Source organism: Enhydra lutris, unplaced genomic scaffold, assembly GCF_002288905.1.
Source record: "Enhydra lutris kenyoni isolate GAN:26980312 unplaced genomic scaffold, ASM228890v2 scaffoldscaffold28, whole genome shotgun sequence".
In the NCBI taxonomy this organism is placed as follows: Eukaryota; Metazoa; Chordata; class Mammalia; order Carnivora; family Mustelidae; genus Enhydra; species Enhydra lutris.
In genome coordinates, this window is record NW_019154112.1 from 1,718,410 (window position 1) to 1,730,758 (window position 12,349).

Consider the following 12,349-nt stretch of genomic DNA (forward strand, 5'->3'; position numbering starts at 1 on the left):
AGAGCTGGGGCTGGCAAGGGAACCAGGTCAGTTGATGAAGGTCTATTCACAATCAGGCCAGTTTTCCAGGTCACTGTTCTTTCCAGTGGAGCCCCCTCTGATGCCCTGCAGCTCTGAGAGGTTCTGTCTCCAAGGCTCCCCAGGGCTGTCGTCCCCATGGCCCTGTGTCTGCCCATCACATCTCTGTCCCCGAAGCTGGTCGGCATGGGGTGGCAGAAAGCCATTTATGAGAGCCAGGGACTCAGCTGCAGTTGTGGCAAGACAGCCACAGTTTGGGAGGTCAACCCTGAGGCAGGGGCAGCAGTGACTGCTTATTCCTTGAAATGCCACCGCTGCTTTCTCCCTCTCAGCCCTGGGTGTGGATGCAGGCCGAGCCCGAGCCTCTCCACCCACGACCCCCAGCAGTTACTGCCTCAAGCTGGTGGGTGGCACAGCCAGTATCTGGACTCAGGGCCTCCAGCCACAAAGCCTGTGCGCTCTGGGTGGCCTAACCGCTCTCAGGTGCAGGGATCAGTTTACAGACCCAGGGATAGGGAATTGGGGATGATGTGGGCCTTAGGGCCTCTGATCCCTCACTCCCACTCCTAGGCAGCCCTGACTTCTCACTGAGCACTCTCACCTCTTTGGCGTGGTCTCTCGGCAAACCCTGCCCCCCCACCTTTGAGCCTCTCATCTGCCTCCTGGGACCCATTAAAGTGGTTCCTGATTGCCCCACCTGGTCCAGCGGGACCCAACCCATTATGGCAACAGCTCCCAGGATAGGGCTGGACCTCCTGATCCCAGCTGTGGCTCTCCGGCCCCTTCCTGGGGACTTTGACATCGATTGGGGAACTTTCAGTCATGCCGGGAACTCTCTCTTCAGCTGGGGCTCGGCCTGTAACCCGTGGACTCTGACCCTGGAGGCAGTCCCATCCCACCTGCAACTGGGAGCGCAAACAGCCCGTAAGAGGAAAGGGCAGATGGTGGACACGGAGGAGGGAGGAGCCAAGAGTGAGGACCTGGCCCCTTGCTGCAGCTGTGGTGTCCCCCTGTCCCTAGCTTCCAAGAAACCCCCCTCTCCTCTCTTCAGTTCTCTGAGATGCCCCCATATTTGTACAGTAATTCTTTTTGGCTCAAGCCAGCTTGGGTCAGTCCCTTTCTCTTGCAACTGAAGAGTGTATCTAGTATAGTAGAGCCCCCAAACTGGGGGGGGGGGACATAGAGCTCTTCATCTTCTTCAACCTTTGAGATGGAAATGGAGCACAGTTAATCATTACACTGAGACTACAGGTATAAACTGGGGTGGTCCTGACAGACCTGACCATACGGTCACCCCATCTGCAAGTTGAAAGAAAAACAGGCCCCTTTTCATCTGACGGCTGGTGAGGCAGGGATGGCTATTGTCTTTCTGAAGTAAAGCAGCAAAGTGGTCCAAGGTGGGGTGGCAATGGGAGAGGGCTCGGGCTGGAAAGTGACTGTAATTTCCTGCCTGGTTGATGTGGAGCCAGGAAGCCAATTCCGGCTGTGGGAGAAAGGTCAGGGTCGCATCCCCTTTCCTTTCTTCTTGATGGATGAAAGGCCGATTCTTTGACATGTGGACTCCCCAAGGCCAGGCGGACTGTGCCCTTCCAGGATCTGTGGGCAGGACAGTGGGCAGGGCCCCGGGGGGAGTCAAAGGAGGCCCTAGCGCAGCCCGAGCAGCAAGATGGATGGGGGGGCCTCCAACACTATAAGTGGCCCTGCCAGGGCCTTCGCTCGGGGCTCTGGCCATGCTCCTCCTCGGGCTGCTGCTGCTGACCCTGCTGGCTGGTGCCCGCCTGCTGTGGGACAAGTGGAAGTTCCGCAGCCTCCGCCTCCCGCCTCTCGTGCCAGGCTTCCTGCACCTGCTGCAGCCCAACCTTCCCCTCTACCTGCTGGGTCTGACCCAGAAACTGGGGCCTATCTACAGGCTCCGCCTTGGGCTGCGAGGTGCATTGGCTCCATCCTCTCCACCACGGGGTGAGGAGGGGAGAAGCGGGGTCCTCTCCCTGCTGACATCCTGCTTTGGCCATCCCCCAGATGTGGTGGTGCTGAACTCCAAGAGGACCATCGAGGAAGCCATGATCAGGAAGTGGGTGGACTTCGCCGGCAGACCCCAGACAGCATCCTGTAGGTGTTCAGGGCCAGTCTCGAGGGTAGACATGGGCTGGTGGAGGCAGGGAATGTCAGGCCCGTGGCTTCCTCGGGCTGCCCAACCCCTCTCCTACTTGCAGATCAGCTGGTGTCTCAGCACTTCCCGGACCTCTCCCTTGGGGACTACTCCCTGCTCTGGAAGGCTCACAAGAAGCTCACCCGCTCAGCCCTGCTGCTGGGCCTCCGCAACTCCATGGAGCCGCTGGTGGAGCAGCTGACCCAGGAGTTCTGTGAGGTGAGGCTGGATGCCCACAGTCGCCCCAGGGCAGCTTCAGCTCTCCCGGCAACTCCCGGGCCTGTTTAGCTCCTTGTCCTTCTCCGCAGCGCATGCGAGCCCGGGCCGGCACCCCTGTGGCCATACAGGAGGAGTTCTCTTTCCTCACCTGCACCATCATCTGTCACCTCACCTTCGGAGACAAGGTCAAGGTTCTCTTGTCCTCCCTATGCTGGTGCCCTTCCTTAGCCCCTCCCTGACTCTCTCTCTGGTCCTGAACTGAAAGGATTCCCTCTTTGGGCGGGGTGGGCAGGAGGACGCCTTGGTACATGCTGTTCATGACTGTGTCCAAGACTTGATGAAAACCTGGGAGCACTGGTCCATCCAAATTTTGGACATCATTCCCTTTCTCAGGGTGAGGAGGTGCAGCCCAGACTCCTTGGGTCCTGGGAGAGAGAGGGGCTGGGGGAGCAGGCTTCCTTGCCAGCGGCTATACTTTCCTGCTCCCCGCCCCAGTTCTTCCCCAACCCAGGCCTCTGGAGGCTGAAGCAGGCCTTGGAGAACAGGGACCACATGGTGGAAAAGCAGCTGAGGCAGCACAAGGTGGGAACACTGCGTGTCCCTGGCGCCCCCCCGTGGCACACAGCCAGGGAGCCTCCTGCCCCAGAGCTGGGCAGGGTCTCCAGCATCCCACCGTCCTGGACCTGTGGCTCCCCTGAGAGCTGAGGCTGGGCCCTCCTCTCCTCCACAGGAGAGCATGGTGGCAGGCCAGTGGAGGGACCTGACTGACTATATGCTCCAAAGACTGGGGAAGCCAACAGCAGAAGAGAGCCACGGACAGCTCCTTGAAGGACATGTGCATATGTCTGTGGTGGACCTGTTCATTGGTGGCACTGAGACCACGGCGACCACTCTCTCCTGGGCCGTGGCGTTCTTGCTTCACCACCCTGAGGTGCACCCAGGGGGTGGCCTGGCCAGGCCCCAGGACCTCAGCTCACTGCACCCCCCCATGGCCTGTGTTCACCCAGGCGGTGGCTTCTGCTGGTCTGCATGGAGGCTGGGGGTTGGGGGCGGATTGCTGCAGGGGGCAGCTGCAGGCCAGGAGGTGAGGTAGCTCTGGGTCAGCAGGCTCAGGGTTCCAGCCCCAGACACCAGGCTTGCTCCCATTTCCCAGGTTCAGCAGCGACTGCAGGAAGAGCTGGATCGTGAGCTGGGCCCTGAAGCTTCAGGCTCCCAAGTCCCATACAGAGACCCCGCCCGGCTGCCCTTGCTCACGGCCACCATCGCGGAGGTGCTGCGCCTGAGGCCGGCCGTGCCCCTGGCCTTGCCGCACCGCACCACACGGCCCAGCAGGTGACTCCTGAGAGCTAGGGATGAGTGGGACCGAAAGGGGTGGAAGTGGTGGATGTGCTGGCCAGGCTCTGACTCCACCTTCCCCTCAGCATCTTGGGCTACGACATCCCTGAGGGCATGGTCGTCATCCCCAACCTGCAAGGCGCCCACTTAGATGAGACAGTCTGGGAGCGGCCCCAAGAGTTCTGGCCCGGTGCGTGGCTGGGAGGGTGCCTGCGGCGTGGGGGCGGCAGGGGCCCGGTCCTGTGGCTACAGAACCCCGGGTCTTTCCTTCTGCCCGCAGATCGCTTCCTGGCCCCCGGAGCCAGCCCCAGAGTGCTGGCCTTCGGCTGCGGGGCACGCGTGTGCCTCGGGGAGCCACTGGCGCGCCTAGAGCTCTTCGTGGTGCTGGCGCGGCTGCTCCGGGCCTTCACGCTGCTGCCACCCGGGGGCACCCTGCCCTCCCTGCAGCCCCAGGCCCGCTGCGGCGTCAACCTCACCATGCGGCCTTTCCAGGTGCAGCTGCAGCCCCGGGGGGCAGGGGACTGGGAGCTGGGCCAGCACCCATGACAGGGCAGAATGCGCGCTGGTCATACACGCGCCTTGCTCGGTTTCTCCTTTTATTATATTATTCCCGTACAAACCCCTGCCCTCCCCCCTGTAAACATGGTGCTGTGAGATCGCAGATGGAGAAGGCTCCCTCTGGTGGCTGGGTGGTGACGGTGGCCCCTGGCTCTTCTCTCAGCGCGACCCCTCAGTGCTCGGCAGTCATTCTGGGGCGCTGGAGAGGTGAGCGGTCAGCCTCTCTGGGCCGCTGGGGGCCGGTAGCTTCTTGGTCTCAGCTTCATTTCCGTGAAGGGCACAGAGAACTCAAAGCCCTTCCAGTAGTACCAGCTCACCCCCTGGGAGAGGAGATGTCGACACAGAGTCAAAGGCACACATCCCCTCTGCTCTCACCCCTGCCCCTCTGGGGAGACGGTTCCCAGAAAGCAGCCACCCTACCGCCTCCCCCACTCCAAGATCCTCAACTGCCAAGGCCCAGAGGCTTCATCTGAGCTGGACCTTTATGTCCAATAAATCTCCCTCAAGATGCCTTGGTGAGATTGGCATTATTGTCCCACTTCACAGGTGAGGGCCCGAGCCTGCCCTCACAGCCCAGCAGGGCCCCCCACTCCTGGCCCCTCACCTGGTGGTCCACGGTGCTCCCGTAGAGCCCGTTGAGGTTGGCATAGTGGCAGTTCTTATACCACCATGCCCCGTGGTACGAGACGGCGCAGGAGATGAGCAGGTTGTTGGGGTCTCGATCCCGGGCAGAAAAGACGCTGCCACTGTGGTAGCTCATGGAGTCCCCTGGCCAGGTGTGAAAGGAAAAGTGAGGGCCACTCTGGCCTCTGCGCTAGCCTGCCCCGCTCCCAGGCCCAGGCCTGACCTGCCGTGCCATGGTAGCCGTCCAGGTGAAGGCGGTAGTAGTCCGTGGCTGAGTCCACCCGGAAGGAGTCATACTGTGCGAACACGGCCTCGTCCCCGGCCCGCAGGTCCACGCGCATGGAGTAGTCGCCCGCTGCCGTCAGGCTGTGCAGGGCCTCGTTGCCTGCGGGGAGGGAGGGACAGTGCTCTTATCAGGGTCCTGGTGTCCACGGGGTTGCCGTCCCTTCCCTGGCCCTGGAGTCCTGTGGGGCACTGACCCAGCCAGAACTCCCCAGAGATGTTGCCAAAGCCGTGGGCGTAGTCCTCCCAGTCCCTCCAGAAGTCTGTCTGTCCATCCATGCGGCGCTGGAACACCTGAGAAGCAGGCGGAGGCACCATTGGCCTATGGCTCCTGGCAAGGCAGCTCCTTCCCCGGGCAGACCCCCAGGCTTCCGTGTTCCACCCACCAGCCAGCCACCCCCATCGGTCTCCATGTCACAGAACACATCCAGGGGCCGCTCTCGGTTCCCATTCAGGAAGATGGTGGTGGGCCTCGAGGAGCTGGCTCCGTTCTGCATCTCTTCCCCACAGTCCCGAGGAAAGGGGATTGGAAGTCCACCTGGGGAGAGGAGAATGAGGGGCTGGTCCTTTTGCAAAACCCCAGACCCCTACTGCCTGCTCAGCCCCTGGCCATAGGTCCCAAGGCCCAAATACCAGTGATGAAGGAGGTGGACACCGGCGGTGTGAGGCTCTCGCCCCACATAGCCCGGAGCCACACGCTGTAGGGGGTGGAGGGAAAGAGGCCCAGCAGCCGGTGTGAGGTGACCCCTCCTGGGAGCAGGATTTCCTGTGGACAGACAAGGAGCAGGTCAGGGGACAGGTAGCCCCACTGGGAGGGCCAGAGGATGGGGCAGCACCTCCTGGAATGGAAGCTGGGAGGGGAGTTGGCCAGTGAGGGAGGGATGGGGGCACCTGGGTCTGTTCACCAGGGGTGTTGAAACTGAGCAGGTAGCCAGTCGGCAGGACTTGGGGTTCAGTCCAAGTGAGCAGGGCTGTGCGTGGGGTCACTTCCTTGGCCTCCAAGTCCTGGGGGGCCTCCAGCCCTGCGAGGGGAAAGTGGGAAGAGAAGATGGAGACGAGGCCCATCCTAGCTCCTTTGAACCTCCCCTGCCCTGCCGCACACAGCTCCAAGCCGCACCTGTATTGAAGGTGACGCTGGCCGGGGCGGTGAGATTGGGGCCCCGAAGACCACGCACAGTTGCCGTGTAGTTGGTGTGGAGCTCAAGGCCACTCAGAGGGTACTCCACAGCAGTGCCAGGGGCCGAGCCCTGTAGTGAGGGGGCTGGCAGTGGGCTGCGCATCAGCATCTGCCCCCTTTGTGCCCTGCCAGACCCCCTCTCCCCTCCCCGAACAAGTCCCCACAGAGGCCTCAGCCCCGCTCACCCCCTGAGGCTGTGACCCGGACTTTGTACTTGTCTACAGGGGTCTGGGGGGGCTTCCAGTGCAGCAGAGCGGATCCCTCCGTCAAGTTCAGCGCTCGGAGCTGGGTGGGGCCGTCAGGAACTGGGAGAAGGGGCAGGGGGCTCAGAGCTGTCCCCTGTCCCCTGCTCCATCCCCCACCTTCCCAAGCTCCATTGGCCTCTGGTCCACGGTCAGAGCCTCTCACACCTTCCCCCTCCCCATTCATTCTCCCCCTACCTCCTGCGAGGGCCTAGTCCACCCTACCTGTGGTGAGGAAGCCTGTGAGAGGCTCACTCTCCTCAAAGCCACGGACAGAGACCACAGTCACCTCATAGTGAGAGCCTGGGATCAGCCCCTTGAGTTTCTGGGTCCGCGCTCGGCCGTCCACCTGCACACTCTGAGGCTCCCCTGAAAACACACTGGCCTCAGGAGTTTGTCCTGGGAAGTGAGCAGAGTGAATGGAGCAGGAGAGATGAGGGCAAATGAGGACATGGGCAAAGCTTGTCACCTCCATCTGCCAGCTGGTAGGAAACTTTGAAACTGTCCACTCTGGATGCTGGAGGTATCCAGCTGACCTGGGCCGAGGTTTCCCCAATTTCGCTGAACTGGAGGTCACGGGGGCTTTCCAGAACTGCAGAGAGGGTGTGTCGAGACGGCAGTAAGGGCACATGGCAGCAAGGCTCCTGACTCAGGATCCTCACCCCTGCCTCTTCCGGGGCTCCAGTGGCTCCAGCCCTGCTCACCTACCCCTTTCCTCTAGACCCAGGAGAGAATGTCTCTGTAGACATCTCCAGCCCCCAGCACCCGCCAAGCACCACCCCCAGCTGGCTGAGACACGAGGTCCCGCCCTACGATGTACAGACCCCTCACTTCAGGGCAGCACAGGAAGGTGCCCCCTGCAGGGCCTTACCTGGGCTGAGGGTGCGGGCTGTGCCCTGGATGCTGTCGGCCTTATGGGGCCCCCGCAGCCCATACAATGTCAGGCTGTACAGGGTCCCTGGGCGCAGGTCCCGGAGCACAGCCGAGCGCCGTGACCCTGGCACTGTCAGCTCCCGCTGCTGCAGGGGACGCGGGTGTGGCTCCAGGGTACTTGGCGATGGGACCCCGAAGCGGAGCAGGAAGGAGTCAAAGGCCTCTGAGGGGGCCTCCCAGTTGAGCCGCAGGGAACTGGTGGTCACATCGGTCACGGACAGCTGGGACAGGCGGGGCCCTGTCTCCCCGGGGGTCAGGCCAGCAGGAGCAGGCCCTGCACAGAATGGGTGGGGGACAGAAGCACACAGCCTGGGTGGCCTGGGGTGGGGCTCTGGCTCTGTCCCGGGCCCGCCCTGAGTTTCTTATCTGTGAATGGAGCTAATGAGGGGCAAGCGCTTCAAGTGGGACCCGTAGTGAGCATGTGTGTGTAGAGCGGGGGCTGTCAGCACACCCTTTCCCCCTCTGCAGAGCCCTCCTCACGTTCTGTCGCTACAGTCACCGTGCCTGGGCACCCCATCAGCCCTGCTGGTCCCAGACCAGATGTGGGGGAGGCCTCGGTGGAGGGCCCTGGCCTGGTCATACCTGTGGTGCCCTCAGTGGAGACAGGCCCCAGGCGCTTCCCTTCGTGGAGGCCGTAGAGGAAGAATGTGTAGGAGGTGCTGGGCTCCAGGCCTAACACTTGCACCTTGTTCTGGTTGCCGTCCACAAGCAAGGCCTGGGGCTGCCCATCTGTGTCCTGATACTGGACCACGAAGGAGTCAAAGGGGCCCTGGGCCACACTCCACGAGAGGCGCAGGGAGTCTGGGGTTATGTCGCTCACTGCCAGTGTCTGCAGCTGGGGCCCTGCAGGGGGCTCAGGAGCCTCTGTGGCAGGGTGCCAGGGGCCTGGCGTGTCCACTTCCGGGGCTGCGTGGGAGAAGCCCAGGGGAGAAGCTGAGCGGGGGCAGGAGGGGTGGTGATCGAGGCTCTTCAGCCATCTTCCTTCTCGCGAACCTGCCGTTCTCTGTGGTGGCACTGAGTCCAGCTACCGCTGGGCCCCTGTGAGTGCCAGCACTGTGGCCCCATCACCCCTCTGCAGGAGGGTTTACTGTGTTGAGTCCTGTCCTTGCTTCCCCTTCTCTACCTCTGCAGCTTCTCGCGCCGCCCCCACCCCCCGAAGGTGTGTGTGCAGCCTGCTACCCCCTCCACCCCCCGGGTGCCTGTGCTGCTGGTCACTCCTTGAGCTCGGGCACGTGGCCTCTGCAGAAGACCTGAGGACAGAGAAGGGCCCATGTGCTGCATCCCGCTGAGCTGAGCGGGGTGTCGGCACGTCCCAGGGAGGAGCCCTCTCTCCCAGCGCCTCTCGCCTATGTCCTTCTCCAGTTATTTTCCACTTGAGAGAAAAGGCTCCTGACTCATTCACAGGAGGGGGTTTGCCTCTGTCCGGTAAGAGCTGCCTCAGGAGAGGGACTACGGGGAACAGCTGTCAGCATGGGGCAGCGGGGGGGGTGTTGGGAGGCTGGGGGCCGTTGCCAGGGCCTTTCCTGTGCCTGCCCTGCGCCTACCTCCACAGACTCCTTGGCTACCATCCGAGCAGGCCCCACCGCACTTCCCTCCCTCCCGCGCTCTGTGCAGGCCTCCTTATCCCCCAGGCCCACTCCTGCCAGTCCCTTCGACCTTTCACTCACCTGTCACTCCCAGGACAGAGACGGGGCCCAGGCGCTGTCCCCCGTGGAGCCCATACAGCAGAAACTTGTATTTCCTGCCATGCTCCAGACCCTCTATGGTGACTTCCCGCTGGTCTTTGGCTGCAGGCACTGCCTGGGGCTGCCCAGCTGGGTCCCTATACTGGACCACAAAGGAATCAAACGTGCCCTGGGCCACTGTCCATGAGAGGCGCAGGGAGTCTGGGGTCCCATCTGTCACTGTCAGCTCCCCGAGGCGGGGTGGGCGCTGCCGCTCCTTCTCCAGGGGAGCTGTGGTGAGAGCGGGAGGAGAAACTCCGTCAAGAGCTACCTCTACCGCAGCCCTGGCGCCTTCTGGGAGGCACGAGGCTCTAGGAGAGGGTCCCTGCAGTGTGGCTTCGATCTGCCCAAAGGAAGGACAGCCAGCAGCTCCATCTCTCCTCTGGAGGCCACTGCCCTCACTCCTTCCTGCCCCCACTCCCTCCCTGCTGTGACCAGCGTGCAGTAAATGCATAAAAGATCACCTTGTGACATAGGGCCCCTGGTGGGGGTAGAGAAGGGCTTTAGTTTCTCCCTGGCCCCCTGAGCAGGGATGTGGCCGGAGCCCAGAAAGGCTCCCAGCGTGTATCTGGGTTGTCAGGGAGACACCCCTAAACCTTAAGAGCTGGGCTGGCAGCCAGCCAAACTGATGGGCTCCCAGAGCTTGGCCATGACCTCTCCCTCCCTTGCTATCAGCCTGGGTCGTCCTTCTACCCAGTTGCCCAGCCCTGCACTACTAGTCCTGGACCAGGGCACTGGGGCGGGGCAGCACTGGGAGAATGGAGGGCAGAATGCAGAAGAGGCTGCCCCGATGGGGATGGGTGCTGGCTGATAGGGTCAGAGAAGACTATATCCACTCCCCACAATGGGAGGTAGGGAAGAGAATTAGGCAGTCTCAGGGTACCAGGCCCCAACTGACCATGTGCTCCATCCCCATCTGGCCAGGGTGACTCATGGTCCTGGGAGTAGGGTAAGGGTCAGTGACCCACCTCCACCCTTTCCTCAGGGGGCTGAGTAATGGGCACAATGACACCAGATTTTTCCATAGTCTTTCTGCAGCCAAACCCTTCCATATTTTCCACCTCCTGCCTCAGCTGGGACATAAGCAAGAGGATGGGAACATTTACGGAGTGCCAATCCGTATTTATTATGCCTACGCAGGTACAGAAACTGCGGTTCAAGGGAAGGAAGTGGCTGTCCGTGGCCACACCACCAGCAATTGGAATTTGAACACAGGTCTGCCTGGCTCCAAAGACTGGATTCTTTTTATGACATCAGCAGTCAGTGAATGAAGGGAATAATGCCTATAACATGCTAAGGAAAGTGTCTGGCACACGACCGAGACTCAGTAAATATTTGCTTTTTGCTGCGGCAAAGGCTGAAGGTAGGAGAATAAACGCCGGAGGCATGGATAGGTCGGTGGGGGGTTGGCTCTGGGGGCACAAGAGAAGGCAGCTCTAGAAAAGGTGGGGTGCAGTGCGGGGGCTCACCTGTGGTACCATCGGCAGAGATGGGGCCCAGGCGCTTCCTGCCTGCCAGCCCATAGAGCAGGAACTTGTACTTCCGGCCGGGCCCCAGGCTGGGGATGGTGACCTCGCGCTGGTCTGCGGCCACGGGCACCACTCGAGGCTGCCCGTCCCTGTCCTTGTACTGGATCACGAAGGAGTCTAATTCACCTTCAGGGACCGTCCAGGAGAGGGTCATGGAGTCTGGGGTCACGTCTGTCACTGTCAGCTCCCCGAGGCGGGGAGATTTCATGTCTGAGACTGGAAAAGAGAGAGAGGTGTATGGAGAGTGACAGAAATGGTGACAGACTGGCAGAGCTTCCCCAGGGTGCAAGGGCTCTGGGAGCTGGTTCTGGGAGCTGGGAGGGGGTGGCTAGGTCACATGGCAGGAAGTGGGACAGCAGAGGGATGAAAAGATGAGCCAGGGAAGAAAGCAGCATCTCTCAGGATGGAGGAAGAGGGGGGAGAAGGATGAGAAGGGTAAGGGGGGTGCTCCGGACCTAGGAAATAAGCAGGTCCACAGGCCCTGAGGTCTGGAGTGTGGAGCACGGCAACAGGAAATTCTAACTGTCAGCACAAGGGGGCGAAAGCGCACTCAGGAGGCTCTAGTGCCAAAGACGGCCTCCCGCCTCCAGCCCTCACTCACTTGTCTTTGCCTCTGCAGACACTGGGCCATGGCGTTTCCCATCCCGGAGGCCAAAGAGCAGGAACTTGTACTTGCGGGCCGGGTCCAGGCCCGATACTGTGATCTCATGGAGGTGTCCGCCCACAGGCACCGCCTGGGGCTGCCCCTGCACATCCTTGTACTGGACCAGGAAGGAGTCGAAGAGACCCTGGGCCACTGTCCACGAGAGGCTCACTGTATCGGAGGTCACGGCTGCTACAGCCAGCTCCCCCAGGCGGGGTGCTACAGGGGGCTCTGTGGGTAGGGAGCCTGGAACAGAGCAGAGGAGGCTGAGGGGCCAAAGGCAGGACCCTTCAAAAGAGAGGGAGTGCTTTCCCCAGGCTATGAAATGAGTGTTTTGTAGCAAGCTCTTCTAACGTGTTTAATGTGTCCCAGGCATGGCTCTAAGCAGCTCACACAGCAGCCCACGTATCCTCACACAACATACGAAGGAGATGCCATTGCCATTAGCATCCCCATTCTGCGTGGATTTGAGGCACAGAGAAGTTAAGAAATGTTCATGAATTCATACAATCACTTCGTCTAGAGCAGGAATCAAACCAGAGAATCTGGTCCTGCAGCTGCATTCTGAGTCAGTAAAATACTCCGGAAGCCTGAGGAGGCCATATATGAAGAACGAAGCAAGATCAAGAAGACAAGTACAATTTATGAAGCGCAGGGTACACACCAACAGACGGAGAACGCCGTCCCCACCATCCTCACTCAACTAAGGGATGACGCAGGATCATTAGTGTCATAAGAGAAAGGAGAGGGACTTAAAGGACCATCTTTGAGGTGCTGAGATCCAAAGGGGGGAAACAAGAGAAAATGGAAGGAGACCTTGGGGACAGGGTCCCTGCCAACACTCACCAGTGATGCCCACAGTGGACACGGGGCCCTGGCGCTGCCCCCCGTGCAGGCCATACAGGTGCATCTTGTA

The 12,349-nt window shown here is 61.2% G+C and overlaps 2 protein-coding genes across 3 annotated transcripts in view; one reads left to right on the forward strand and one right to left on the reverse strand.

The window, feature by feature from the left end:
• The first annotated feature begins 1,685 nt into the window (after window positions 1-1,685).
• Window positions 1,686-4,784, forward strand: LOC111152239 (steroid 21-hydroxylase). Of its 2 annotated transcripts, XM_022510671.1 has the most exons (10): window positions 1,686-1,947; window positions 2,038-2,127; window positions 2,232-2,386; window positions 2,476-2,571; window positions 2,679-2,780; window positions 2,882-2,968; window positions 3,117-3,317; window positions 3,540-3,718; window positions 3,808-3,911; window positions 4,002-4,784. In XM_022510671.1, exons 1-10 carry the CDS (start codon window positions 1,749-1,751, stop codon window positions 4,265-4,267), a joined length of 1,479 nt encoding a protein of 492 aa, XP_022366379.1. In that variant the 5' UTR covers window positions 1,686-1,748; the 3' UTR covers window positions 4,268-4,784. The 2 variants fall into 2 exon arrangements, with proteins under 2 accessions (XP_022366379.1, XP_022366378.1); XM_022510670.1 differs by having other exon boundaries at window positions 1,749-1,947; window positions 3,808-4,267.
• LOC111152238 (tenascin XB) overlaps window positions 4,305-12,349 on the reverse strand; it is a 57,148-nt gene continuing 49,103 nt past the window's right edge. Inside the window, exons 19-35 of the mRNA XM_022510669.1 lie at window positions 12,280-12,339; window positions 11,392-11,679; window positions 10,731-11,006; window positions 9,205-9,492; window positions 8,120-8,443; window positions 7,476-7,811; window positions 7,074-7,196; window positions 6,830-6,973; window positions 6,548-6,667; window positions 6,303-6,446; window positions 6,077-6,207; window positions 5,819-5,951; window positions 5,572-5,723; window positions 5,383-5,479; window positions 5,127-5,288; window positions 4,884-5,047; window positions 4,305-4,599 (exon numbers count right to left, since the gene is read on the reverse strand). Of these exons, the coding sequence (XP_022366377.1) occupies window positions 4,495-4,599; window positions 4,884-5,047; window positions 5,127-5,288; window positions 5,383-5,479; window positions 5,572-5,723; window positions 5,819-5,951; window positions 6,077-6,207; window positions 6,303-6,446; window positions 6,548-6,667; window positions 6,830-6,973; window positions 7,074-7,196; window positions 7,476-7,811; window positions 8,120-8,443; window positions 9,205-9,492; window positions 10,731-11,006; window positions 11,392-11,679; window positions 12,280-12,339 (3,047 nt within the window). The 3' untranslated portion in view covers window positions 4,305-4,494. The remainder of the gene's footprint in view (window positions 4,600-4,883; window positions 5,048-5,126; window positions 5,289-5,382; window positions 5,480-5,571; window positions 5,724-5,818; window positions 5,952-6,076; window positions 6,208-6,302; window positions 6,447-6,547; window positions 6,668-6,829; window positions 6,974-7,073; window positions 7,197-7,475; window positions 7,812-8,119; window positions 8,444-9,204; window positions 9,493-10,730; window positions 11,007-11,391; window positions 11,680-12,279; window positions 12,340-12,349) is intronic.

Coding starts and splice junctions, on each gene's coding strand:
- LOC111152239 (XM_022510670.1), top strand. CDS start 1,749: ATGCTCCTCCTCGGGCTGCTGCTGCTGACCCTGCTGGCTGGTGCCCGC. Junction 2,128..2,231: donor CAGACCCCAGACAGCATCCT/GTAGGTGTTCAG, acceptor TCCTACTTGCAG/ATCAGCTGGTGTCTCAGCAC. Junction 2,969..3,116: donor AGCAGCTGAGGCAGCACAAG/GTGGGAACACTG, acceptor TCTCCTCCACAG/GAGAGCATGGTGGCAGGCCA.